The 27,665-nt window shown below is 41.0% G+C and overlaps 2 protein-coding genes across 2 annotated transcripts in view; both read left to right on the top strand.

The window, feature by feature from the left end:
- CDK6 (cyclin dependent kinase 6) overlaps positions 1-11,778 on the top strand; it is a 240,859-nt gene extending 229,081 nt beyond the window's left edge. The window contains exon 8 of the mRNA XM_003252459.2: positions 1,423-11,778. Within this exon, the coding sequence (XP_003252507.1) occupies positions 1,423-1,569 (147 nt within the window). The 3' untranslated portion in view covers positions 1,570-11,778. The remainder of the gene's footprint in view (positions 1-1,422) is intronic.
- Positions 11,779-26,784: 15,006 nt separating this feature from the next.
- Positions 26,785-27,665, top strand: part of FAM133B (family with sequence similarity 133 member B) — a 31,270-nt gene continuing 30,389 nt past the window's right edge. Inside the window, exon 1 of the mRNA XM_003252454.3 lies at positions 26,785-26,904. Within this exon, the coding sequence (XP_003252502.1) occupies positions 26,881-26,904 (24 nt within the window). The 5' untranslated portion in view covers positions 26,785-26,880. The remainder of the gene's footprint in view (positions 26,905-27,665) is intronic.

The raw sequence follows: 27,665 nt of genomic DNA, 5'->3' as shown, positions 1-27,665 counted from the left end.
CACAGCTCTTTTCTCTTCTTTCCTATGTCCTGGAGATTAAATGCCACTACCTAATTTTCTCCTTCTTGGACTCTGGGAAAAGAGAACTCAGGCTCAGAAATTTTGCCCCTGCTTTCCGGTCCTTTGGGAATTCAGCCTTTGCAAAGCTTTTCTAGAGATGTTTCTTGCTGTTAGAGACAGTTGGAACCTTTCTACAGACAAGCTCTTCTTCCACTTGCCCTTTAGCTCTTGATGTTCAGAAGATCCTATAGGGAGGCTAGCAACCATGGACTGATGGGGAGCTCAGGATAAGTCAGATTTCAGAGGACCCAAGAATTTGCCTGAAATTACACATAGAACTTTCTGTTTGTATTTGTTTTTCTAGGTCAGTAGCTTTCGATAGAATATTAGAGAGGTCCCTAATCCAGTTGGAACCTGACTAGGACTGTGAGCAGGAGTCCCATTAATATCATGGTTATGCAGACCTCTTAAGTGGAAGAGGTCTTCCATTAACCATGATAATGTAAAGTCTGTAAATTACATAGAAGACTGGAATGCATAGACATTTCATATACCCAGTTCACTTTAGGATGGAGAAGCCAGTGTGGCTTACCTGCTACTTGTGAGCTCCTGTGGCAATGAAGAGGTCTTACTCATCACTAATTAGTGCTTGCCACCTGCTAGGCACCCAGCAGGAGGCGTTGATGGAAGGAGAGAAGGAGGATTTGAGTAACAGGATTACCTGAGGTAGGGGTGGAAATGAGACTAAAATTAGGGACACATTCTAACTAATTTAGGTATGGACAGTTTGGGAATAGAGATTGCTGCTACTGCAAAGGTTTCCCTTTCCCTCCTTTCACCTTCTACTTCAGTAGCCCAGCCAAACTGCCCAAACCACTTGACTAGGACCAGGAGCTTCTTAAGCGCAGGCACCAGCTCATTCACCTTGGTAGCCCTACACTTGAGCTGTCAGCCTGGAATAGAGTTTAGTGACTCGAACTGAACCTAATGGTCCCCTGAGAGAGCTACTACTAGCCATGTGGCACCTTGGTATTAATTAGAAGGAAGATATCCCTGCCTCTGAGTGGTGTAGCCTTGAGGCAGGATAAGAAGTTACGGTGAAGCGTCTGACTGTAGCACTAAGTTTGCTAGCACTGGAAGAATTACTAAATAAAGTTATATGCATACTTTAATGGCTTAGAGAGAAATCCTGGGCAGGAAACAGTCCATAGGCACCCAAAAGGGTCTTCTCCTGAGGGGCATTTTATGCATTAGGGATATATATTAGTACTGTCTCCATATTATTTAGTGTCCATTTAAATAAATACTCATTCTGACTCTAGATGCACTTAACATATGACAGTGAATAAAGGGATAACTCTGTAAGTACATTATTTACATTGATGTGTTGTATATCAATCAGTTTTTTTTTCTTTATTACAGAAGTGTTTGACATTTAACCCAGCCAAAAGAATATCTGCCTACAGTGCCCTGTCTCACCCATACTTCCAGGACCTGGAAAGGTGCAGAGAAAACCTGGATTCCCATCTGCCGCCCAGCCAGAACACCTCGGAGCTGAATACAGCCTGAGGCCTCAGCAGCTGCCTTAAGCTGATTCTGCAGAGAACACCCTTGGTGGCTTATGGGTCCCCCTGAGCAAGCCCTACAGAGCTGTGGAGGATTGCTATCTGGAGGCCTTCCAGCTGCTGTCTTCTGGACAGGCTCTGCTTCTCCAAGGAAACCGCCTAGTTTACTGTTTTGAAATCAATGCAAGAGTGATTGCAGCTTTATGTTCGTTTGTTTGTTTGTTTGTCTGTTTGTTTCAAGAACCTGGAAAAATTCCAGAAGAAGAGAAGCTGCTGACCAATTGTGCTGCCATTTGATTTTTCTAACCTTGAATGCTGCCAGTGTGGAGTGGGTAATCCAGGCACAGCTGAGTTATGATGTAATCTCTCTGCAGCTGCCGGGCCTGATTTGGTACTTTTGAGTGTGTGTGCGTGTGTGTGTGTGTGTGTATGTGAGAGAGAGATTCTGTGATCTCTTAAAGTGTTACTTTTTGTAAACGACAAGAATGATTCAATTTTAAAGACTCAAGCTGATCTGTAAATAACAGGCATTTGTTCACTGAAGGTGATTCACCAAAATAGTCTTCTCAAATTAGAAAGTTAACCCCATGTCCTCAGCATTTCTTTTCTGGCCAAAAGCAGTAAATTTGCTAGCAGTAAAAGATGAAGTTTTATACACAAAGCAAAAAGGAGAAAAAATTCTAGTATATTTTAAGAGATGTGCATGCATTCTATTTAGTCTTCAAAACGCTGAATTTACTTGTTGTAAGTCTATTTTAACCTTCTGTATGATATCATGCTTTATCATTTCTTTTGGAAAATAGCCTGTAAGCTTTTTATTACTTGCTATAGATTTAGGGAGTGTACCTCAGATAGATTAAAAAAAAAAAATAGAAAGCCTTTATTTCCTGGTTTGAAATTCCTTTCTTCCCTTTACTTTTTTGTTGTTGTTGTCATTGTTGTTGTTTGTTGTTGTTACTTTGTTTTTAGGAATTTGTCAGAAACTCTTTCCTGTCTTCATTTGGAGAGTAGTTCTCTCTCTACCTAGAGACAGGAGTGGCCTTGAAATTTTCCTCATCTATTACACTGTACTTTCTGCCACACACTGCCTTGTTGGCAAAATATCCATCTTGTCTATCTCCCAGCACTTCTGAAATATATTGCTACCGTTGTATAACTAATAACAGATTGCTTAAGCTGTTCCCATGCACCACCTGTTTGCTTGCTTTCAATGAACCTTTCATAAATTTGCAGTCTCAGATTATGGTTTATGGCCTCAATTCTGCAAACCTAACAGGGTCACATATGTTCTCTAATGCAGTCCTTCTACCTGGTGTTCACTTTTGTTACCTAAATAATGAGTAGGATCTTGTTTTGTTTTATCACCAGCACACAGATTGCTATAAACTGTTACTTTGTGAATTACATTTTTGTAGAAGATATTTTCAGTGTCTTTACCTGAGGGTATGTCTTTGGCTATGTTTTAGGGCCATACATTTACTCTATCAAATGATCTTTTCTCCATCCCCCAGGCTGTGCTTGTTTCTAGTGCCTTGTGCTCACTCCTGCTCTCTACAGAGCCAGCCTGGCCTGGGCATTGTAAACAGCTTTTCCTTTTTCTCTTACTGTTTTCCCTACAGTCCTTTATATTTCATACCATCTCTGCCTTATAAGTGATTTAGTGCTCAGTTGGCTCTAGTAACCAGAGGACACAAAGTATCTTTTGGAAAGTTTAGCCACCTGTGCTTTCTGACTCAGAGTGCATGCAACAGTTTGATCATGCAACAGTTAGATCATGTTTAGAGTTAGGATTTTCAAAGAATGGAGGTTGCTGCACTCAGAAAATAATTCAGATGATGTTTATGCATTATTAAGTTGTACTGAATTCTTTGCAGCTTAATGTGATATATGACTATCTTGAACAAGAGAAAAAACTAGGAGATGTTTCTCCTGAAGAGCTTTTGGGGTTGGGAACTGCTCTTTTTTAATTGCTATACTACTTAACATTGTTGTAATTCAGTAGCTTGAGGAACAGGAACACTGTTTTCTAGAGCAAGATCATAAAGGAGATGGGCCATACAAATGTTTTCTACTTTCATCGTGACAACATTGATTAGGTGTTGTCAGTACTATAAATGCTTGAGATATAATGAATCCACAGCATTCAAGGTCAGGTCTACTCAAAGTCTCACATGAAAAAGTGAGTTCTGCCTTTCCTTTGATCGAGGGTCAAAATACAAAGACATTTTTGCTAGGGCCTAGAAATTGAATTTAAAAACTCACTGCACTGATTTGTCATGAGCTTTTTGGTTAGTATTCATGGTTAGAGTGAACATAGCTTTAGTTTTTGCTGTTGTAAAAGTGTTTTCATAAGTTCACTCAAGAAAAATGCAGCTGTTCTGAACTGGAATTTTTCAGCATTCTTTAGAATTTTAAATGAGTAGAGAGCTCAACTTTTATTCCTAGCATCTGCTTTTGACTCATTTCTAGGCAGTGCTTATAAAGAAAAACTAAAGCACAAACATTCTGGCATTCAATCGTTGGCAAATTATCTTCTGATGACACAGAATGAAAGGGCATCTCAGCCTGTCTGAACTTTGTAAAAATCTGTCCCCAGTTCTTCCATCGGTGTAGTTGTTGCATTTGAGTGAATACTCTCTTGATTTATGTATTTTATGTCCAGATTCGCCATTTCTGAAATCCAGATCCAACACAAGCAGTCTTGCCATTAGGGCATTTTGAAGCAGACAGTAGAGTAAGAACTTAGTGACTACAGCTTATTCTTCTGTAACATATGGTTTCAAACATCTTTGCCAAAAGCTAAGCAGTGGTGAACTGAAAAGGGCATATTGCCCCAAGGTTACACTGAAGCAGCTCATAGCAAGTTAAAATATTGTGACAGATTTGAAATCATGTTTGAATTTCATAGTAGGACCAGTACAAGAATGTCCCTGCTAGTTTCTGTTTGATGTTTGGTTCTGGCGGCTCAGGCATTTTGGGAACTGTTGCACAGGGTGGAGTCAAAACAACCTACATATAAAAAGAGAAAAAGAGAAACTTGTCCATTTAGCTTTCATAAGAAGTCCCATGGCAAAGGGTGATAAAAAGGACCTAATCTTAAAAATACAATTTCTAAGCACTTGTAAGAACCCAATGGGTTGGAGCCTCCCACTTTGTCCCTCCTTTGAAGTGGATGGGAACTCAAGGTGCAAAGAACCTGTTTTGGAAGAAAGCTTGGGGCCATTTCAGCCCCCTGTATTCTCATGATTTTCTCTCAGGAAGCACACACTGTGAATGGCAGACTTTTCATTTAGCCCCAGGTGACTTAACTAAAAATAGTTGAAAATTATTCACCTAAGAATAGAATCTCAGCATTGTGTTAAATAAAAATGAAGGCTTTAGAAGGCACAAGATGTTCCTATCTTAAATAAAGTATGTTTCTTTTCTATAGAGAAATGTGTAGTTTGACTCTCCAGAATGTGGTACTATCCATCTTGATGATAAAACTCTTAAATAGTACCAAACATTTTGAACTTTAAATTATGTATTTAAAGTGAGTGTTTAAGAAACTGTAGCTGTCTTTTAAAAGTGGTGCCTATTAAAGTCAGTAATGGCCATTATTGTTCCATTGTGGAAATTAAATTATGTAAGCTTCCTAATATCATAAATATATTAAAATTCTTCTGTCTAAAATATTGCTTTTCTTTTAAGTGACAATTTGACTATTCTTATGATAAGCACATGAGAGTGTCTTACATTTTCCAAAAGCAGGCTTTAATTGCATAGTTGAGTCTAGGAAAAAAAAATGTTAAAAGTTAATATGCCACCATAATTACTTAATTATGTTAATATAGAAACTACAGAATATTTACCTTGGAAAGAAAATATTGGAATGTTATTATAAACTCTTAAATATTTATATAATTCAAAAGAATGCATGTTTCACATTGTGACATATAAAGATGTTGTAGGATTTCTAAGGCTTTAAAAATTATTCATAAAACAGTGGGCAATAGATAAAGGAAATTCTGGAGACAATGAAGGTATTTAAAGGGTAGTTTCAAAGCTATATATATTTTGAAGGATATATTCTTTATGAATAAATATATTGTAAGAATTTATACTAAGGTCATCTGGCAACTGTGGAATTAATATGGTCAAAAACAAATGTTATGGAGAAGCTGTCTCAAGCAAACTAAATTATCTGTACTTTTTTTCTCATTTCAAAGGAAGAGGCAACCACATGAAGCAATACTTCTTACACATGCCTAAGAATGTTCATTGTAAAAATAAAAATAAATTTTTAAAAGGCATGTGTTTCCTATGCCACCAATACTTTTGGAAAATTGTGAACCTTACCCAAAACCATTTATCATGTCCATTAAGTACATTTGGGTATATAATTAGGGAGATATTTACATGTTCCTTCTCCACAGTGGAAAAACTTATTGAGGCTACCAAAGTGTGCCAAGAAATGTAAGTCCTTAGAGTAATTAGAAATGCTGTTTTCCTCAAAAGCATGAGAAACTAGCATTTTCATTTCTTATTGACTCCCTTTCTATATCAATGCAATTCACAACCCAATTTTAATACATCCCTATATCTCAAGCATTTCTATCTTGTACTTTTTCAGAAAATAAACCAAAAATCCTTTGGCCTCTCTATCTTCTGACCCTTGTAAACAACAGAAATGTAAAAACAGAAGGGGTCCCATTTTTACATGTTTTTTCTCAAGTAGCCTTTCTGGGTTTTTATTTTCTTAATGAAGTACCAATCAGCTTTTCAAAATGTTTCCTATTTCTTAGCATTTCCAGGAAGTGATAACGTTTAGATAAATGAGTAGAAGTGAACTTCCTTCAGCATATTGTTACCTTGTCTAGCCTTAGGAAGAAAACAAGAGCCACCTGAAAATAAATATAGGCTCTTTTCAAGCATCTGCTGAAATACTGTTACAGCAATTTGAAGTTAATGTGGTAGGAAAGGAAGGTAGCTTTTCTTGCAAAAGTCTTTCTAAACATTCACACTGTCCTAAGAGATGAGCTTTCTTGTTTTATTCCAGTATATTCCACAAGGTGGCACTTTTAGAGAAAAACAATTCCGATGAAGACTAAAGAGGTATTTCTAAAAGAGATTTCATTCTAACTTTATTTTTCTGCGCATGTTTAACTCTTTCCTAGCTCTTGTTTTTTGGGATGATTAATAGTCTTTATAATGTTCTGTAACTTCAATATTTTACTTGTTACCTAGGTTCTGAACAATTGTCTGCAAATAAATTGTGCTTAAGAATGGATAATACACCCATTTTGATCATTTAAGTAAAGAAAGCCTAGTCATTCATTTAGTCAAGAAAAAATTTTTAAAGTACCCAATCACCTTACTTTTCTAGATTAAAACAGGCTTACTTACTAAAAAGGCAGTCCTCATCTGTGAACAGGATAGTTTCGTTAGAAGTATAAAACTCCTTTAGTGGCCCCAGTTAAAACACTCATACCCTCTCTGCTGCTTTCAAATTCCCTAGCATGGTGGCCTTTCAACATTGATTAAATTTTAAAATCCTAATTTAAAGATCAGGTGAGCAAAATGAGTAGCACATCAGTAATTCTGTAGACAAAACTTTTGTCTGAAAAATTGCCATATTGAAACAGAGCCCTAAAATACCAAAAGACCAGGTAATTTTAACATTTGTGGAATCACAAATGTAAATTCATAAGAAGCTCTAATTTAAAAAAATAATGTCTTAAGTATATGAGCATAACAACTTAGGAGTGTGTCTACATACTTCACTTTTGAAGCTTTTTGGCAACTTTATATATTTTTTTAAATTCACAAGTCTACTTAAAGACTTCTTATACCCCAAATGGTTAAGTTAATTTTAGAGGTCACCTTCCTCACAACAGTGTCACTTGAAATTTAGTAGGGAAGGATATTGCAGTATTTTTCAGTTTCCTTAGCACAGCACCACAGAAAGCAGCTTATTCCTTTTGAGTGGCAGACACTCGACGGTGCCTGCCCAACTTTCCTCCTGAGTGGCAAGCAGATGAGTCTCAGTAATTCATACTGAACCAAAATGCCACATACACTAGGGGCAGTCAGAAACTGGCTGAGAAATCCCCCGCCTCATTCGCCTCTCTGCTCCCAGGAACTAGAGTCCAGTTAAATCCCCTATGCGAAAAGCCGAATTCCACCCCAGGGTTTGTTATCACAGTGGCCAGTCTGAACCCTATTTGCTCGTGCTCAAAACTTGACTCCCACTTGAAAGCCTTCCGGGCGCGCTGCCTCGTTGCCCCGCCCCTTTGGCAGGAGAGTGGCAGTGGGCGTGGCCGGGCTGGGGCCCCGCCTCCCGCTCACCTGCCGGTGCCTGAAATTATGTGCGGCCCCTCGGGCTGCTTTCCGAGGTCAGGGTGACCCGCTGCTGTCTCAGAGGCATCTGTTCTGCAAATCTTAGGAAGAAAAATGTCCCTAGAAGCAAACGGGTGTCTTCTGTGCATAAATAAGTACAACACAATTCTCCGAAAGTTCGGGTAAAAAGAGATGCGGTAGCAGCTGCCCTGTGTGAAGCTGTCTACCCCGCATCTCTCAGGCGCTAAGCTCAGTTTTTGTTTTAGTTTTTGTTTTTGTTTTTTTAAAGAAAAGATGTGTAATTGCAGGGAATATTTTTTTTATTTTTTTATTTTCCATCATTCTACATATGTGATGGTGAAAGATATGCCTGGAAAAGTTTTGTTTTGAAAAGTCGTTTATTTTCTCCTTCGTCTTCAGTTGGCAAAAGCTCCCAAGTCTTTAGCTTCCAGTTTCTTTTCTCTCTTTTTCTTTGTTAGGTAATTAAAGATACGTAAACAAATTATCTCATGTTGAGAGGAATCTTTTGTGTGAGTTGTTTGGTCACACAAATAACCCTTTCTCAATTTTAGGAGTTTGGATTGTCAAATGTAGGTTTTTCTCAAAGGGGGCATATAACTACATATTGACTGCCAAGAACTATGACTGTAGCACTAATCAGCAAACATAGAGCCACACAATTATTTAATTTCTAACTCTCTGTGGTTCCTAGAAAAATTCCGTTGATGTGCTTAGGTTAGAGTTATGAAGATACCCGTTGTACCCTTACTTGAAAGGTTCTAATCTTAAGTTTTATGAAATGCAATAATATGTATCAGCTAGCAATATTCCTGTGATCATCAATAACTCTCAGTTTGAGCTTAAAGTCTGAATAATAAAACAAATCCCAGCAGTAATACATTTCTTGAACCTCCCAGTGCATGATATATCTTTTCATTCTGATCCTGTGTTTGCAAAAATATACACGTGTATATCATAGTTCCTCACTTTTTATTCATTTGTTTTCCTATTACCTGTAGTAAATATATTAGTTAGTACATGGAATTTATAGCATCAGCTACCCCCAGGAACAGCACCTGACAGGCGGAGAATTTTTTTTCAAGTTGTTCTACATTTGCATAAATTATTTCTATTATTATTCATGTATATTATTTATTTCTGAATCACACTAGTCCTGTGAAAGTACAACTGAAGGCAGAAAGTGTTAGGACTTTGCATCTAACGTTCATTATCATGGCATTGATGGACCTAAGAAAACAAAAATTAGACTAAGCCCCCAAATAAGCTGCATGCATTTGTAACATTAGTAGATTTGAATATATAGATGTAGTATTTTGGGTATCTAGGTGTTTTATCATTATGTAAAGGAATTAAAGGACTTTGTAGTTGTTTTTATTAAATATGCATATAGTAGAGTGTGAAAATATAGCAAAAATAAAAACTAAAGGTAGAAAAGCATTTTAGATATGCCTTAATTTAGGAACTCTGCCAGGTGGCCCTCGGAATAGATACCAGGCAGAGACCGGTGCCTGGGTGGTGCCTCCTCTTGTCTGCCCTCATGAAGAAGCTTCCCTCACGTGATGTAGTGCCCTCGTAGGTGTCATGTGGAGTAGTGGGAACAGGCAGTACTGTTGAGAGGAGAGCAGTGTGAGAGTTTTTCTGTAGAAGCAGAACTGTCAGCTTGTGCCTTGAGGCTTCCAGAACGTATCAGATGGAGAAGTCCAAGTTTCCATGCTTCAGGCAACTTGGCTGTGTACAGAAGCAATCCAGCGTGGTAATAAAAAGCAAGGATTGCCTGTATAATTTATTATAAAATAAAAGGGATTTTAACAACCAACAATTCCCAACACCTCAAAAGCTTGTTGCATTTTTTGGTATTTGAGGTCTTTATCTGAAGGTTAAAGGGCAAGTGTTTGGTATAGAAGAGCAGTATGTGTTAAGAAAAGAAAAATATTGGTTCCCGTAGAGGGCAAATTAGAACTAGAGAGTTTTATAGGATTATCATTTTGAGATGTGTTAAAGTAGGTTTTCACTGTAAAATGTATTAGTGTTTCTGCATAGCCATAGGGCCTGGTTAAAACTTTCTGTTAGGTTTCAGGAAGACTGTCACACACAGTAAGCTTTTTTCCTTCTGACTTATAATAGAAAATGTTTTGAAAGTAAAAAAAAATTTATCTAATTTGGAAATTTGACTTGTTAATTTCTGTGTTTTAAATCATGGTTCTAGAAATGTAGAAATTGTGTATATCAGATACTCATCTAGGCTGTGTGGACCAGCCCAAGATGACCAACATCCCCACACCTCTACATCTCTGTCCCCTGTATCTCTTCCTGTCTACCACTAAAGTGTTCCCTGCTACCATCCTGGCTTGTCCACATGGTGCTCTCCATCCTCCTCCACATCATGGACCACAGGTGTGCCTGTCTGGGCCTGGCCACCACTCCCAACTTGACCTAGCCACATTCATCTAGAGATGGTTCCTGATGCTGGGCACAGACTGTGCTCATGGCACCCATTAGAAATGCCTCTAGCATCTTTATATGCATCTTGATTTTTAAACCAAGTCATTGTACAGAGCATTCAGTTTTGGCTGTGGTACCAAGAGAAAAATTAATCAAGAATATAAACCACATTCCAGGCTGCTGTTTTCTCTCCATCTACAGGCCACACTTTTACTGTATTTCTTCATACTTGAAATTCATTCTGCTATTTTCATATCAGGGTACAGACTTATAAGGGTGCATGTTCCTTAAAGGTGCATAATTATTCTCATTCCGTTTGCTTATATTGCTACAGAATGCTCTGTTTTGGTGCTTTGAGTTCTGCAGACCCAAGAAGCAGTGTGGAAATTCACTGCCTGGGACACAGTCTTATAACAATGTTGGCAGGTGACTTGGTATCAGATGTTGCTTCTTCTCTTTTCTCTGTACACAAGATTGAGAGTTACCACACTGGCCTTTCGGGTCCACCCTGTGGGTGCAGCACAGCTCTCTGAAAGCAAGAACCTTCCTACCTATTCTAACGTTTTTGCCCTCTAAGAAAAATGGCCTCAGGTATGGTGTAGACGTAGCAAGAGGGGAAGGGCTGTCTCACTCTAGCAACCATCCCTCCATTCCACACAGAAAGCCCTCTTGAAGCAAAAGAAGAAGAAAGAAAGAAAGCTTATCTATAAGGCTACTGTCTTCAGAATGCTCTGAGCTGAATGCTCTTGCTCCCTTCCCAAGAAGCAGATGAAAATACAGGCCAGTTTATCTAGACCCTTCCCATCTGAGGAGGAGAATAGAAAAGTAGGGTAAACATGTAATGTAAAATATGTCATTCAAGGACCACGAAAACTTTCATTAAGTACCCTATTATTAATCTGGTTTTAAAAGTAGCTCAAGTAAGGGATGGTTTGTGACCCAGGGTTTCTGAAGTCAGATAGCCATTCTTGCCTGCCCCTTACTCTGACTTATTGGGAAAGGGAGAACTGCAGTGGTATTTCTGTTGCAGTGGCAAAGGTAACATGTCAGAAAATTCAGAGGGTTGCATACCAATAATCCTTTGGAAACTGGATGTCTTACTGGGTGCTAGAATGAAAATGTAGGTATTTATTGTCAGATGATGAAGTTAATTGTTTTTTTCAAAATTGGTGTTGAAATATCACTGTCCAATATGTTCACTTATGTGAAAGCTAAATTGAATGAAGCAAAAAGAAAATAGTTTGTATATTTGTCATACCTTTTGTATTTCTTACAATAAAAATATTGGTAGCAAATAAAAATAATAAAAACAATAACTTTAAACTGCTTTCTGGAGATGAATTACTCTCCTGGCTATTTTCTTTTTTACTTTAATGTAAAATGAGTATAACTGTAGTGAGTAAAATTCATTAAATTCCAAGTTTTAGCAGAATGTCTTTTTTTCTTTTTTTTTTTTTTCTTTTTTTTTTTTTGGTGCTTCTTATTTGCAACCTGGCCATGTGGTAGAAAGAATGTGTTTTAAAGTTTTACTGTAAGAGATTCCTTTTCAGGCTTCCAGTGTTTAAAAAGTAAATAACAGCTAAGTGAGCTTAGAACTCATTCAACAATTGGCTGGGCACGGTGGCTCATGCCTTTAATCCCAGTACTTTGGGAGGCCAAGGCAGGCAGATCACCAGAGGTCAGGAGTTCAAGACCAGACTGGCCAACATGGTGAAACCCCGTCTCTACTAAAAATACATGAAAACTAGCCGGGCATGGTGGCACACACCTGTAATCCCAGCTACTCAGGAGGCTGAGGCAGGAGAATTGCTTGAACCTGGAAAGTGGAGGTTGCAGTGAGCTGAGATCGTGCCACTGCACTCCTGCCTAAGCAACAGAGCAAGACTCCGTCTCAAAAAAAAAACTCATTCAACGATCATGCGTTGCTTAGTGACTGAGATACAGTCTGAGAGATGCATTGTGAGGAGATTTCATCGTTGTGAGAACATCATAGAGTGTACTTACAGAAATACACACCTAGACTAGATGGTGTAGCGTAAGCCTCCTAGGCTACAAACCTGTATAGTATTGAATACTCTAGGCAATTGTAACACATCGGTAAGTATTTGTGTATCTAAACATAGAAACGGTACAGTCAAAATATGGTATAAAAGATAAAAAATGGTACGCCTGCAAAGGGCACTTAAGATGAATGGAGCTTTCAGGACTGGAAGTTTCTCAGGATAAGTCAGTGAGTGGTGAGTGAATGTGAAGGCCTAGGACATTACACTACTGTAGACTTTACTGTACACTTAGGTCACACTAAATTTATTTTAAATTTTTTCTTCAATAATAAATTAACCTTGGCTTACTGTAAATTTTTTAGTTTATGAACTTTAATTTTTTTAACTTTTTGACTTTTTTTTTTTTTTGAGACAGGGTCTCACTCTGTCACCTAGGCTGGAGTGCAGTGGCACAATCATGGCTCACTGCAGCCTCCACCTCCCAGGCTCAACCTATCCTTCCACTTCAGTCCCCTACCCCCAAGTAGCTGGGATTTCAGGGGCATGATTGACTCTTTTATAATAACACTTTATTTTTAAACACAAACACATTGCACAGCTATACAAAAATATTTTCTTTATAAGATTTTTTCTATTTTTAATTTTTTTTTTTTTTTTTTTTTACTTTTTAAACTGTTTCATTAAAAACTAACATGCAAACACACACATTAGCCTAGGCCTACGCAGGGTCAGGGTTATCAATGTCATTGTCTTCTACCTCCATATCTCGTCCCACGGGAAGGACTTCAGGGGCAATAACACACATGGAGCTGTCATCTCCTGTGATAGTGCCTTCTGAAATACTTCCTGAAGGACTGCCTCGGGCTATTTTACAGTTAACTTTTTTTATAAGTAGGCGTACACTCTGTAGCAATGATTAAAAGTATAGTATAGTAAATACATAAATCGGTAACAGCCATATATCATTATCACAAATGTGAGTAATGTGTTACACTGTGACATCACTAGGCAATAGGAATTTTTCAGCTCCATTATAATCTTACCAGACCACCGTTATATATTCAGTTCATCATTATGCAGTGCATGACTGTATTTATTGAACTCTCATTAGTTGACTATGCTAAGCACTAAAGTTACAAAAATGAGGAAGGCAATGGACAGTCCTTTCAGGAACTTACAGGAAAGAGAAGGGGCTGTGAAAAAGGTTTGTGTAACTAATTGCTAATCACCTGGAGATGAGCAAAGGTTTCACATTGGAAATCATGCTTGAGGGGACTCAAAAACAAAGAGCAATGATTTCCAGTTTCATGAGGAGAAATATTTTGCCCGTGTAGAGGCTTGTAGTTTTATGAAAGAGCAGGCAGGGAAGGTGAGGAGGCTGGTGAGACTGTGCCTGGGACAGTGGCCTTCAAATATCTGGATCATAACCTAGAGAAACAAATAGAATCTGCCAGCATGAGCTGGTACACACATGCATACACATACACACACACATATACGCTGGATCATTTTCTTTGAAGCTGTGTACAAACAGCTCCTTTGGTTATCTCTGGTATTGGGTGCTCACTTAGGACCACATTGCATTAAAAAAGCCTAGTAGGCTTTTGCCATTGATTTTACCCTCTGGAGTGTCATCCCAGTTTATATTTCCTGTTGTCTAGGGAAGAACTCCTTATGTGGATGGCTCCCAGAAGGCCATATTTGTTCAAACTTACATTTTACAAAATGATGCTATGTGGTCCACACATTCTCTTTTCTGTTTTGTTATCTACTACTCTGAAAATAACTAGTGACTAAAGCTGATTTCACAATCACATGAATAGGCCATGACTTACAGTTTGAAAATTATTGATAAAAGAGGCAGGTATGTGAAGGAGAGTCAGGAGGCCACGTAAAGGAGCTTGGAACCACAGAAGGACTTTAAAGAAAGAGATTATTTCTGTTAATTTTTTTTCAACTATGTATGTACTGGAGGCAGAGGGAGGAATAGATCAAGCAGCTCCTGAGATACTACACAATAAACCAAAAGGGGGATCATCGTCACTGATACATATATTCCTCTCTTCATATACAATATCTGGTATACCGTATTTAAATTGGACTTCCAGAATTCCCTAGAAGCTCCCATTAGGATTTGCCATTTTTTGTAGGTCCTAAATTGCATTTAAATTTTATTTATTTATTTTTGAGGCAGGATCTTACTCTGCACATAGGCTAAACTGCAGTGGCACAATCTCGCCCCCCAAGTATCTGGGACTACAGGCATGCACCACCACTCCTGGCTAACTATTATTATTATTATTATTATTATTATTATTATTATTATTATTTGTAGAGACAGGGTCTCACTATGTTGCCTAGGCTGGTCTCAAACTCTTGGGGTCAGGTGATCCTCCTGCCTTGGCCTCCCAAAGTGCTGGCATGAGCCACCATGCCCAGGAGGCTGGTGAGGCTGTGCCTGGGACAGTGGCCCTCAAATATCTGGATCATAACCATTTAAATTTTTAAACTTTAAATTTTAAATTTTAAAACTCTTTAAAAAATATTCATGAGAGGTAATATAAAGGGTCAAGAATTTGATCTTTATTAAGATACCAAAAACGTGTGGTTTATAAAGGGGTCAGTCATAATGATACATGTTTCCACAAACCATAGGCATCTACAACCAGGTTTAATTGGACTATTTTCTTTATTTTTTATTTTATTCATTTATTTATTTATTTTTGAGATGGAATTTCACTCTTATTGCTTAGGCTGGAGTGAAGTGGCGTGATCCCGGCTCACTGCAACTTCTGCCTCCCAGGTACAAGTAATTCTCCTGTCTCAGCCTCCCAAGTAGCTCGGATTACAGGCATGCACCACCACACTTGGCTAATTTTTTGTGTATTTAGTAGAGATTGGGTTTCACCATGTTAGTCAGGCTGGTTGCAAACTCCTAACCTCAAGTAATCCACTCCCCTTGGCCTCCCACAGTGCTGGGATTACAGGCTTGCGCCACTGCACCCGGCCTACTGGACCATTTTTTTTTTTTTTTTTTTTGAAGCTACGTATGAACAGCTTCTTCAGTTATCTCTGTATTACTCACTCAGAACCTACTATACATTACATTAAGAACCTAGTAGCTGTTTGCCGCTGATTTTGCCCTTTGGAATGTCAGCCCAATTTGCACCTCCTGTTCTCTAGGGAAACACTCTTAATGGGAGGGATGGGTCCCAGGAGGCCATGTTTGCTCTGCAATGTGGTGAAACCCAGTCTCTACTAAAAATACAAAAATTCGCCAGGCGTGCTGGTGCATGTTTGTAATCTCAGCTGCTTGGGAGATTGAGGCAGGAGAATCACTTCAACCCGGGAGGCAGAGGCTGCAGTAAACTGAGATCACACCACTACACTCCAGCCTGGGTGACAGAGTGAGACTGTGGAATAGAATGCAAAATTCAGATTCTTAAGGCAATGTATTTCTACTTTTACAGATTTATTTTTAAATAAACCCATTTTTATAAAAATGAAAAAAATACAGATAACTTCAAAGATATTATTTGACTTTAATAACCACATTGGAGGATACCACTAGATGTCCCTTGATACAATTCCCTATCCTGTGGAAAATTTTGAGACGCACCACAGCAGCCAAGAGAACGCATTGGCACTTGTTTGGAATGGGGTCTATTGTTCTAAATGCTGTACGTCCTCTGGTCTCCAGGATTCCTCATTTGAAAATGACATCTATTCTGTGATAAAGAAAATCAAGTTTACCCATATTCACTGGATGTCTACAACTGGTCTCGGCTTTCAAAGAACATCCGATACAAGGAGGCAGAAGTATCAAGAGGCACCCAGTAGTTCATTGGTTCAACAGTGATGGTTTGTAATAATAGACCCTCCCTCCTGCTCCTTGGATTGCATTGTGATACAGTGTTATTTAACTGTGGGTGCAGCAAAAATAGTGCCCTGGAGGAGAAGGGAAGCAATTGACATCCAGTGAACTCCCCAAGTGCCAATTTGGTACATGCCATACAAACTATCTTATTTCATCAAGTCATTCTTACCTCCAAAGTGAGAATAAGTAGATGGTGTGGTCAGCCCCAAAAAGTTCTGAAATAAAGTTGTATATAAACACATAGGAAAGAAATACCAGTGCATGCTCTAGGGTCTAGTGGTGCCTAAACAGAGTAGAGGTTCAATAGTATTGAATGGGTTAGTGATGAATTTCCAGTGGCCAAGTGACTGAAATGTAACTGCTGAAATAATGATCACATACTAACCATAAAATATTTAAAGAATACAAAAACTACTAAGAAAAAAATTAATGTTACCTGAAACTCCATAACCTAGAGAAAATCACTGCTAATATTTTAATAAATAATTTCTAGGTACCTAGCTTTGTATAGATACATGTAAGATACAGGAATGAAATTTTACTCTGTGATGATGGGCTGGCTGTACACCCCATTCAATAACTTGTGTTTTGAGTGTTGTGTGTTGCTTTACAGAAGATCTTGGACAATTCGTCATTGCAATGCATATAAATCTACATTAACATCTCTTATAGCTGAATAGTGTGCCATTGTGTAAATGTACTATAATTTACTTACCCAATCCCCTATTGATAGGTATTTCTCCCCACCATATCTCCAATTTTTTACTGTTAGAAACAATGCTTCTAAGGAGGGTGCGGTGGCCCACGCCTATAATCCCAGCACTTTGGGAGGCCAAGCCCAGGGGTTTGAGACCAGCCTGGGCAACATGGTGAAACCCCGTCTCTACAAAAAATACAAAAAAATAGCCAGGCACAGTGGCATGGACCTGAGACTGAGGTGGGAGGATGGCTTGAGCCAGGAAGGTCCAAGTAGTAAGCCATGATTGTGCCACTGCACTCCAGCCTAGGTGACAGAGGGAGACCCAGTCTCAAAAAAAAAAAAAAAGAAGAAGAAAGAAACAGCGCTTCTAAGGGCAGTACTGCGCATGCATTTATTTGCATATGTCAGCAGCTAGCTTTAAGTCAAGATCACTGGAAACTCATACACTCATTCATTCAACACTTAATGAACTTCTGTTCCAGGCACCAGCAAACCCTAGAAATACAGTAGTGAACAAAACAAGGTGCTTGCTCTCATGGAGCTAACGTAAATATTAGCATAGGATAATTACATTATGATAAATGCTAAAATTGCTATAAAGTAGGAAGTACTTGCATTGGCCAATGCAAAGACTTTGGTATTTACTCTGAATAAGATTACTCTGAATAAGATGGAAACTGCCGGAAGATGGGAAACTGGTGTCAGAAAAGGCCCTGTCAAAAGAGTTGAGGCATGAAGAATGAGACTAAGGCAGCTAGGTGGGGTGTGGAGGGGAAAGCAGATGAAAGCCTCAAGGTAGGAAGGCTTGGTATGTAGAAAGGACATCAATGAGCCTAGAGCATAGTCAGTCGGGGGAGGAGTGGTCAGAGATGAGGTTAGAGAGGTAGAGAATGTAGACAACCTGTTTGAGAAGCTGAATCATAAAGCAGAACAGAGAAATGGAGGTAGAGCTCAGGGAGAATGTGGTATCAAAGGGGAATTCTTGTTTTCTGAGATGGAAGACAGTCCATTGTGGAAACAGAGAGATTGAGGGTGAAAAAGAAGCAATAACAGCAGAAGCAAAGGTGATGAGAAGAGGGAGAGGAAGGGCCCAGGAGACCAAGAGGAAGAGCTGGACTTGAGAGAGAAAAGGATTAATGGGAGGGCAGGCAAAGACAGTGGGTACAGGTACAAACAGACCAGTCAATATGGCAGTGAAACTAGTCATTGATTCACTTAGTAAATATTTATTGAGCACAACAATGTGCCAGGCACTGTCCTTAGGCAGTGGGCATGTGGCAGTAAAAAAAATAAACAAAATATCTTGTTTTTATGGAGCTTGTTTTCTAGTGAGGGGCAACAAACAAATAATTATAATAAACTAGGATGTTAGATACATGTGTGGGAAGAAATGAGGAAAGGAATATAAAGGGCCGTGGGGGTGCAATTTTAAACGAGGAGATCAGTGAAGGCCTCATAGAGAAGGTAACACTAGATCAAAGGACTTACAGAGAAGAGGAATCTAGGTGTATTAGTGATGAAGGAAACAACAGGTGCTAACGCCTTAAGGGAGGAGCATGCCTGCCATGTTAAAAGAACAGCAAGGGGGCCAGTGTAGCAGCAATTAACTGCAGGAGAAAGAAAGGAGAAATTCCAGAGAAGTTAGTGGCAGGAGAAGCATATCTTGGAGGGGCTTCTTGGCCAATGCAAAGACTTTGATATTTACTCTGAATAAGATGGGAAACTGCTGGAAGGCAAGAAGCACAGTCGTGACATATGATCTGACTGTGTTTGTAAAGCCACCGTGGCTGCTCTATTGAGAAAAGACTTTAGGGTGGCAAAGACGTAAGCGGGGAGCCTGGGTTAGGAGGCTGTTGTAATAATCCAGATGAGAGATAATGGTAGCTTTGATCAAAGTGAAAACAATGGAGACAACGAGATGTAAGATGTTTTGAAGGTAAAGCTTATAGTAGGTGCTTATAAATTAGACATGGCATTGAAAGAGAAGAAGCGAGGATGGGCTGGGCGTGGTGGCTCACGCCTGTAATCCCAGCACTTTGGGAGGCCGAGGTAGGTGGATCACCTGAGGTCAGGAGTTTGAAATCGGTCTGGTCAACATGTGAAAGCCCATCTACTAATAAGAAAAAATACAAAAATTAGCCAGGTGTGGTGGCGGGCGCCTGTAATTCTAGCTACTCGGGAGGCTAAGGCACAAGAATCACTTGAACCCTGGAGGCGGAGGTTGCAGTGAGCTGAGATCGCAGCACTGCACTCCAGCCTGGACGACAGAGTGAGACTTTGTCTAAAAAAAAGAAAAAAAGTGAAGATGTCTCTGAAGTTTTTGGCTTGAGCAGGTGGAAAGATCAAGTTGCCATTTACTGAGATGGGAAGAATGTAGGAGGACCTGGTTTTGGGGAGAATATTGGGAGTTGGACATTGTACATGTTAAGCTTGAGATCACATGAGACACTGAAGTGGGGATGTTGACTAGGCAGTTAGAGGCATGAGTCTGGATTCCAAGGAAGTGGTCTAGATTGGAAATAAAAGTTTTGAAGTTGTCAGTGTATGGATGGCATATAAAGCTAGAGATTGGATGAGATCAACAAGAAAGAAAGTGTCTATAAAAAGAAGAGATCCCGGCTGGGTGCGGTGGCTCATGCCTGAAATCCCAGCATTTTGGGAGGCCGAGGTGGGCGGATCACCAAAGGTCAGGAGTTCAAGACCAGCCTGACCAACATGGAGAAATCCCATCTCTACTAAAAATACAAAATTAGCTGAGCGTGGTGGCGCCTGCCTATAATCCCAGCTACTAGGGAGGCTGAGGCAGGAGAATTGCTTGAACTCGGGAGGCGGAGGTTGTAATGAGCCGAGATCATGCCATTGCACTCCAGCCTGGGCAACAAGAGTGAAACTCTGTCTCAAAAAAAAAAAAAAAAAGGAGAGATCCCAGAACCAAGCTCTGCAGTGCCCCAGTGTTTATATCCCAGGAGACGAAGGAAAATATGCAACAAAGACTAAGTGGACTTTACGAGAAGCAGAAGGTGAGCATAATGTCTGGAAATCCAAGTGAAAAAAAATCTTTTGAGGAGGAGAGAGTCATTGTTGTGACAAATGCTGCTGATAGGTCAAGGAAAATGAGGGGCAACTGATTAAGCAACATAGAGAAGATGAGCAACCTTGAAAAGAAATCTTGATTAGGTGGTAGAGGTAGAAGCCTGATTAGATTGGATTCAAGAAAGAACTGGTCAGTAAGTGGGAGGTGAAAAATACTAACTGTGAAATGAAAAGTACTAAGTGGAAAGTAAAAGATGTGAGGTGCGAAGTATGACCTGGTACAATATTGACCCTACACTTTGGTAAGCTCAGCATACTTTCCTCTTAAGATCAAGAACGAGGCAAGAATGTCAGCTTTCACCACTTCTATTCAACACTGTACTGGAGGTGCTAGCTAATGCAATAAGCAAGAAAACAAAAAACATACAGATTAGAAGGAAAGTAAAGTCTCTCTCTCTTTTTTTTTTTTTTTTTTTTTGAGATGGAGTCTGGCTCTGTCACCTAGGCTGGAGTGCAGTAGCAAGATCTTGGCTCACTGCAACTTCTACCTCCCGGGTTCAAGCAATCCACCTCAGCCCCACAAGTAGCTGGGATTACAAGCATGTGCCACCATGCCCAGCTAATTTTTGTATTTTTAGTAGAGACGAGGTTTCACCATGTTGGCCAGGCTGGTCTCAAACTCCTGACCTCAAGATATCTGCCCACCTCGGCCTCCCAAAGTGCTGGGATTACAGGTGTGAGCCGCCACACCTGGCAAGTCTCTCTTTATTCAAAGACAAGATGAGTGTCTATGTAGAAACTCCAAAGGCTCTACCAAAAAAAAAAAAAAAAAGGCTACTAGAATGAATAAATTTAGCGAGGTTATAGGTTTAACTGCAAAAGGGCACAAGGAAACTTTCTAGAGAGATGGAAAAAAATGATATCCTGATGGTAGTCATGGTTACATGATCATATGTATTTTTCAAAACTCATCAAACTGAACATTTTAAACTGGTGGATTTTACTAGATATGGAATATACCTCGATAAAGCTGATTTTTAAAAGAAAAAATAAAGATGTTTTCTTTCAATGCTAACAAAGCCATCCTGAAATAATTGTCCAAGAATGTTTATAGCTTGTGAGTCACCTCAACAAGGGTGGAACAAGAGGAAAATTACAGTGAAATTATAACCCATTGATTCAGTTGGCACCCTCATGAACACCAGAAACTTTCCTTTCTGACTCACTTTACTTGGTAGCTTCCACTGCCTTTATCCAATAATAGTACTCAACCCGGGGTTTACAAGAGGAAAATTAATTAAAATGAATGTCTATTTGGTTTTCATGATCCAAATTCTTTTTTAAAAACATCCTTTTTTATATTTTTTACAGCAAGAAATATAGTTGTCAGGAGCACAAGATGATCATGTTTGCTGGTGATCGTTTTCTCTGCATGTAGGCAAAATTACATCCAGAAGTTAAATGGTGAGTGTGGAATCGGAGCAAGGGGAGTTGATTAGCTGAGCCACCCTATAAAATAAAATAAATCAGAAAGAAGGGAATATGGTGGAAAATAAAAATTCCAATACCCACCCTCTAAACTCACTAATACCATTATGAAGTATCCAGCAGTGAAGATTTCAAGCATACGTATGTAAAAAGTTGAACCATATGAAATTGCCATTCTCATAGGTTAGAAATTACTGCATATCAGCAATTTCATAAGGCTCAACCAATACATCCTCTTGCTGCACATACTGCCATACTCTATATACTCACATTTTTTTTTTTTCTTGAGACAGGGTCTCACTTTGTCACCCAGACTGGAGTGCAGTAGCATGAACATGGCTCACTACAGCCTCAACCTCCCTGGGCTTAGGTGATCCTCCCACCTCAGCCTCCCAAGTAGCTGGGACCATTGTGCACCACCAACCCTGGCTAATTTTTTGTAGAGATGAGATTTTGCCCTGTTGCCCAGACTGGTCTTCAACTCCTGAGCTCAAGCAATCTGCCCACCTCGGCCTCCCAAAGTGCTGCGATTGCAGGTGTGAGCTACTGTGCCCAGCCTACTCATACTTTTTTTTTTTTTTTTTTGAGACGGAGTCTGGCTCTGTAGCCCAGGCTGGAGTGCAGTGGCGCAATCTCGGCTCACTGCAAGCTCCGCCTCCCGGGTTCACGCCATTCTCCTGCCTCAGCCTCTCCGAGTAGCTGGGACTACAGGCGCCCGCCACCACGCCTGGCTAATTTTTTGTATTTTTTAGTAGAGACGGGGTTTCACTGTGGTCTCGATCTCCTGACCTCGTGATCCGCCCGCCTCGGCCTCCCAAAGTGCTGGGATTACAAGTGTGAGCCACCGTGCCTGGCCTCATACTCTTTATAATTCTCTTTTTCACTTAATAATAATGTATAGTGGCCATTTTCCCCTATCAACACATACAGCTCTACATCACTTTCTAAATAACTGCATAATTTGCCATTACATGGACATACCGTACTTTAACCCTTGTGCTGGATATTTAACTTGTTTCCTGTCTTTTGCTCTGTCATTTAAGATAGTTGGATAAAGACAACAGCTGTTGTCTTCAAACATAAAAGCTCCATGCTTTCATTTCCAGTCTAGTGACATGCGTGCCAAAACAATATACTTGGGTTTGTGGGTTGAGTTTCTGTATCTCTCACCATTGTTTAAAATCTCAAATACCCACATAACAATAACAAAAAAAAAAAAAAAAAAAAAAAAAAGGAAAATCAGGCTGGGAGCAGTGGCTCATGCCTGTAATCCCAGTAATTTGGGAGGCCGAGGCGGGTGGATCACTTGAGGTCAGGAATTCAAGACCAGCCTGGCCAACATGGTGAAAACCCATCTCTACTAAAAATACAAAAATTAGCCAGGCGTGGTGGTGACATGTGCCTGTAATTCCAGCTACTTGAGAGGCTGGAGCAGGAGAATCACTTGAACACAGGAGGCAGAGGTTGCAGTGAGCTGAAATCTCACCACTGCACTACAGCCTGGGTGACAGAGCAAAACTCTGTCTCAAGAAAAAAAAAAAGAAAGAAAGAAAAAAGAAAAAGAAAAATATATAGGACAACTATATTGTTTAATTTGGATATAGACCCAGGTTCATCGCTAAAGATGCCATCTGAGTTATAATCTTTGTTATTCAAGCTGAAAAATCCTGCTCCAGAGAATTATTATTATTATTAGACTGTTACTCTTTACAGCGTTGCCTTTTCTCAATGCTTGTGTTACTACCCGGCTTAAAAAGCTTTATCTCATTTGCAAGAACATGGGTCGATCTGGAGGACATTATATTCAGTGAAATGAGTCAGGCACAGAAAGACAAATACTGCATGATCTCACTTATATGTGGAATCTAAAAAGGTTGAACTCATAGAAGTAGAGAGTAAAATTTGGTTATCAGGGGCTGGAGGAGTGGGAAGGGAGGGAAGTGGGAGTTGTGGATCAAAGAGTACAAAGATTTAAATAGACAAGAAAAATAAGTTTTGAGATCTACTGCACAGCAGAGTGACTATGGTCAATAATAATGTATCATACATTTGAAAATAACCAAGAGTAAGTTTCAAATGTCTCGCCATAAAAAAGACAGGTAAGTAAGGTGATGGATATGTTAATTTGTTTAATCACTCCACATTGTATACCTACAACAAAATATCACATTGTACTCCATAAATGTATACAGTGATTTGTCAATTAAAATAATATTAATTTTAAAAAGACTCTACAGCTGGGTGTGGTGGCTCACGCCTGTAATCTCAACACTTTGGAAGGCTGAGGAGGGCAGATCATCTGAGGTCAGGAGTTTGAGACCAGCCTGGCCAACATAGTGAAATCCTGTCTCTACTAAAAATACAAAAATTAGCTGGGTGTGGTGGCACGTGCCTGTAATCCCAGCTATTTGGGAGGCAGAGGCAGGAGAATCGCTTGAACCCAGGAGGCAGAGGTTGCAGTGAGCCGAGATCTCACCACTGTACTCCAGCCTGGGCAACAGAGCAAAACTCCGTCTCAAAAAAAAAAAAGGCTCTGCCTGCAGAATAAAATATAACTTCTTCCTTTGGCATTCGAGGTCCTTTGCCTCCAGCCCCAGTGTAGCTTTCCAGCCTTGTTCCCTTCAATATGTGTTCTATGCTGCCAAACCTGACCACATCACCACTCCTTTTACGCAGGCTGTTCCCTCTGTAATGTCCTTCCCTCTCAGTTCCTCTGAGGGAAGCTGGCCCAGGGTCACAATCCACCTGAAATGCCACTTCTCAATCCTCCCTCTCTTCTCTCCCTTCCCAAAGGCAGTGTGATTTTGTAAGGAAAGCATATGCTTTCATGGCGTGTGTGTGTGTCTATGTGTGCCTGTGTGTCTACATGTGTATTTAATAGAGACTGCATCTTGTAAGTGCTTTCATGTTTGACACACCTGTGTTTGAATCCCCAGCTTCTCTGCTTTCTTGCTGTGGAAGCTGGCACAAATTACCCGGCTTCCCTTCGCCTGGGTTTTTCTCATCCACAAAATGGAATGTAATCTCCTGGTTATGCCTAGAACATTTGGGAGCGCATGTAGGCCCATTGCTAGGAGGGAAGTGTATTTATTAGCAGATCACACATGTGCTGAGAATGTGTAAAGATTTCTACTGTCAATGAATTATATCCTGAGAAGTCTTGGACTGATTTGGTCTTCATGTAGTCCACTCAGATGAGCTCCTGATAGCTCTTGCCATCTTCCTTATCTTCACAGGCCCCTGGTCATTTTCTTGTTTCTCTGTCCCCCCAGGGATTCATGTTTCATCCAGGAGGGGTTGTGTACACTGGCAGAGAGAGAGAGACTTCTAAAGGAAACACAATCTTTCTGTTGACTTATACCACATTTTAAAAAATCTCTGTGTTCTGTACAATCAGCCAACCAAGGAAGTGAAAGGTAAGAAGGAGCTGAAGAGGGAAAAAAACTATATTCTCTCACAGGTATTATCATGCTTCTCATGTTGGAGTATTAAAAAAATATGTCAGATGCCTACAATATTTATTTATTTATTTATTTATTTTCATTTTATTTTATTTTGAGACAGTCTCGCTCTGTCGCCCAGGCTGGAGTGCAGTGGCGCCATCTTGGCTCACTGCAAGCTCCGCCTCCTGGGTTCACGCCATTCTCCTGCCTCAGCCTCCCGAGTAGCTGGGACTACAGGTGCCCACCACCATGCCCAGCTAATTTTTTTGTATTTTTAGTAGAGACGGGGTTTCACCGTGTTAGCCAGGATGGTCTCGATCTCCTGACCTCGTGATCCACCCACCTCGGCCTCCCAAAGTGCTGGGATTACAGGCGTGAGCCACCGTGCCCAGCCTAGAATATTTAAAACATGAAAAATAAGCCAGGAAAGAAAGAATAACTTAATATTAATAGGTTCTCCTCTTCCTCTTGTGTATAAAAAGAAGCCTATCTTTAGTCAGAGTCCCCAGCTTAAGTCAGGGGTAATGGAGGAGGAGGAGAAATGAGAGACTGGAGGCCTCATTTTGGAAAGTGGGTTACTGAGGAAGAATCAACACTTAGTAGGGAGCAGAACCACCAAGGACTGCATGTGAGAGTTTGGAAAAGTTTTGAGACAGAGAACGGTAGTTGGGAGCATCTGTCATATAGTGTAGCATGAAAAATGCAGGGAGGGAGGCAGAGATTGGGAAAGATGATTTTAAGGCATGTTCTTGTATGTAATGAGTGTAATTCCCATTTTGCCATTTCCAAGAGTCCGGAGAAGATCCTAATTGATTTTCAACTACTTCCTAATGATAATTGCTAAGATGAACCCAGAGGGGTCGCTTTATCTATAAATACTTACTAAATATGATTATCTTCTCTGGAGCCCAGATCATCTTCCTTAAAGTTGCAGTGCGGTAGTGCCAATATTATGATATGTTATGCAGTAAAGTTGGCCCTGTGTGTGTTTATCGCCCTTAAGAGTTTATAAACAGGCTCCTTGACGACAGGGATTTTTCTTAATCATCTTTGTGCCCTACCCAGCTCCAGCTTCCAGCCACCCAGTTAGTGAAAACTGCACAAACTACGTGTTCAAAAATTAGTGTGAAATGAATGCACAGGTGATGAATGAATGGGATTGAAATTAAAGGGTGATTTCGTTAGCAGCGTCTATGACAGCACTGTCTTTCCCCCCACCAGCTGATGGGCTCCGTGAGGGACCAAGGCTCTTTGGTCCTCACTTTGTCCCCAGCACTTGCACTCTGTCAAGCACAAAGTAAGCATCGGGAGAATCTTTGTGTCCCCTCGAATGAGGATTTCAGCGTATCAAGAATGGAAGAAAGGCCAAGCGCAGTGGCTCACGCCTGTAATCCCAGCACTTTGGGTCGAGGCGGGCGGATCACCTGAGGTCAGGAGTTATAGACCAGCCTGGCCAACATGGTAAAACCCTGTCTCTACTAAAAATACAAAAAATTTAGCCCGGCGTGTTGACGGCCGCCTGTAATCTCAGCTACTCGGGATGCTGAGGCAGGAAAATCGCTTGAACCCGGGAGGTGGAGGCTGCAGTGAGCCGAGATCGTGCCACTGCACTCCAGCCTGGGCGACGGAGCGAGAGTATGTCTAAAAAAAAAAAAAAAAAAAGAATGGGAGAAAGCAAAACAATCCAAGGCCAAACTGAAGCGAGCTGCCTTGGTGGGGCTCCGGTGCAGAAGTGCAGCGTCGCCTGCTCTTGGGTGTCTAATAAACAACCGGACTCCTGCAGGCGCTCCGCCAACTGCAGCGATCTCTGGAGCCGGTCTGTCCTCCACAGAGACAGGGGGCGCTGTAGCAGAGCGCGGCCGTCGAGTCGGCGTGGTGCCGCTCTCTGGGCGGAGTGGGGAGGCGGAAAGAGGACCTGCGGCGGGCCCTCTTCCGCCATTTCTCCGGCCCGGTTTCCCTCGGCGTGCCACTGTGCGCTCAGTCCAGCACCATGGGGAAGCGGGACAATCGGGTGGTGAGTACTCAGCCGGGAAAACAGTGGGGCGACGCAGGGCCGGGGCAGGACAGCAAGACTTCTCGCTGTTCCCGGCCGGGCCGGAGGGCAAGCGGCAGCCCTCGGACGTGGGGCCCGCAGACCCAGCACCCTCCGCCGATCCCAGATGCGCGTGCGCCGCGCACGCCGTTGGCGCTTTAGGGTCTCCAGTTCTCTCTTGCCCGCCCCTTTTTTCTTCCCTCACCTCGTCGCTCTTTCTGGCGCTGCTGGTTTGCACCCTTCCCTGCTGTACGCGGGCCCCCAGTGTCCACTTAGAACTGCGAGGGCTCGGGGAAACCCCCCCCCCCGGCCCCGCCATGTAACTCCGAAGTCTTAGGCCCTTGGAGGCGCCCGACTCACCCGCCCCTTGGTATCGGCCACCCCAGGTCCGCACCCCTCTCCTCCTGCGCTCCCAAGTGGGAGGGAGGCATAGAGGCCTCGACGCGGTACCTGTCCCGGAGAGCCAGCAGCGCGCCTGGTTTTAGCGACAAGCAGGCCCCCGTTTGAAAATGGGATGGCAGCATTTGCTCTCGTGTCTCCAGCGCCCTATAGGACCTAGCACCCATAGACACTGTGAGGGAATGAATGGCGTGAAAATAGTTGGCTTTCGAGTCCAACACAAAACTGGAATGTCAATTTTGTTCCGTCGGAAGTTGGGTGACCTAGAACAAGTTACTTTTCTTCTCTGTGCCTTCGTCTATTAAAGGGGATCATTATTATCTACAACCTTACAGATTAATTGA

The sequence above is a fragment of the Nomascus leucogenys genome, chromosome 11, assembly GCF_006542625.1.
Source record: "Nomascus leucogenys isolate Asia chromosome 11, Asia_NLE_v1, whole genome shotgun sequence".
Classification (NCBI taxonomy): Eukaryota; Metazoa; Chordata; class Mammalia; order Primates; family Hylobatidae; genus Nomascus; species Nomascus leucogenys.
The sequence above is the reverse complement of the archived record's forward strand: the minus strand, read 5'-3'. Positions and strand labels throughout refer to the sequence as shown.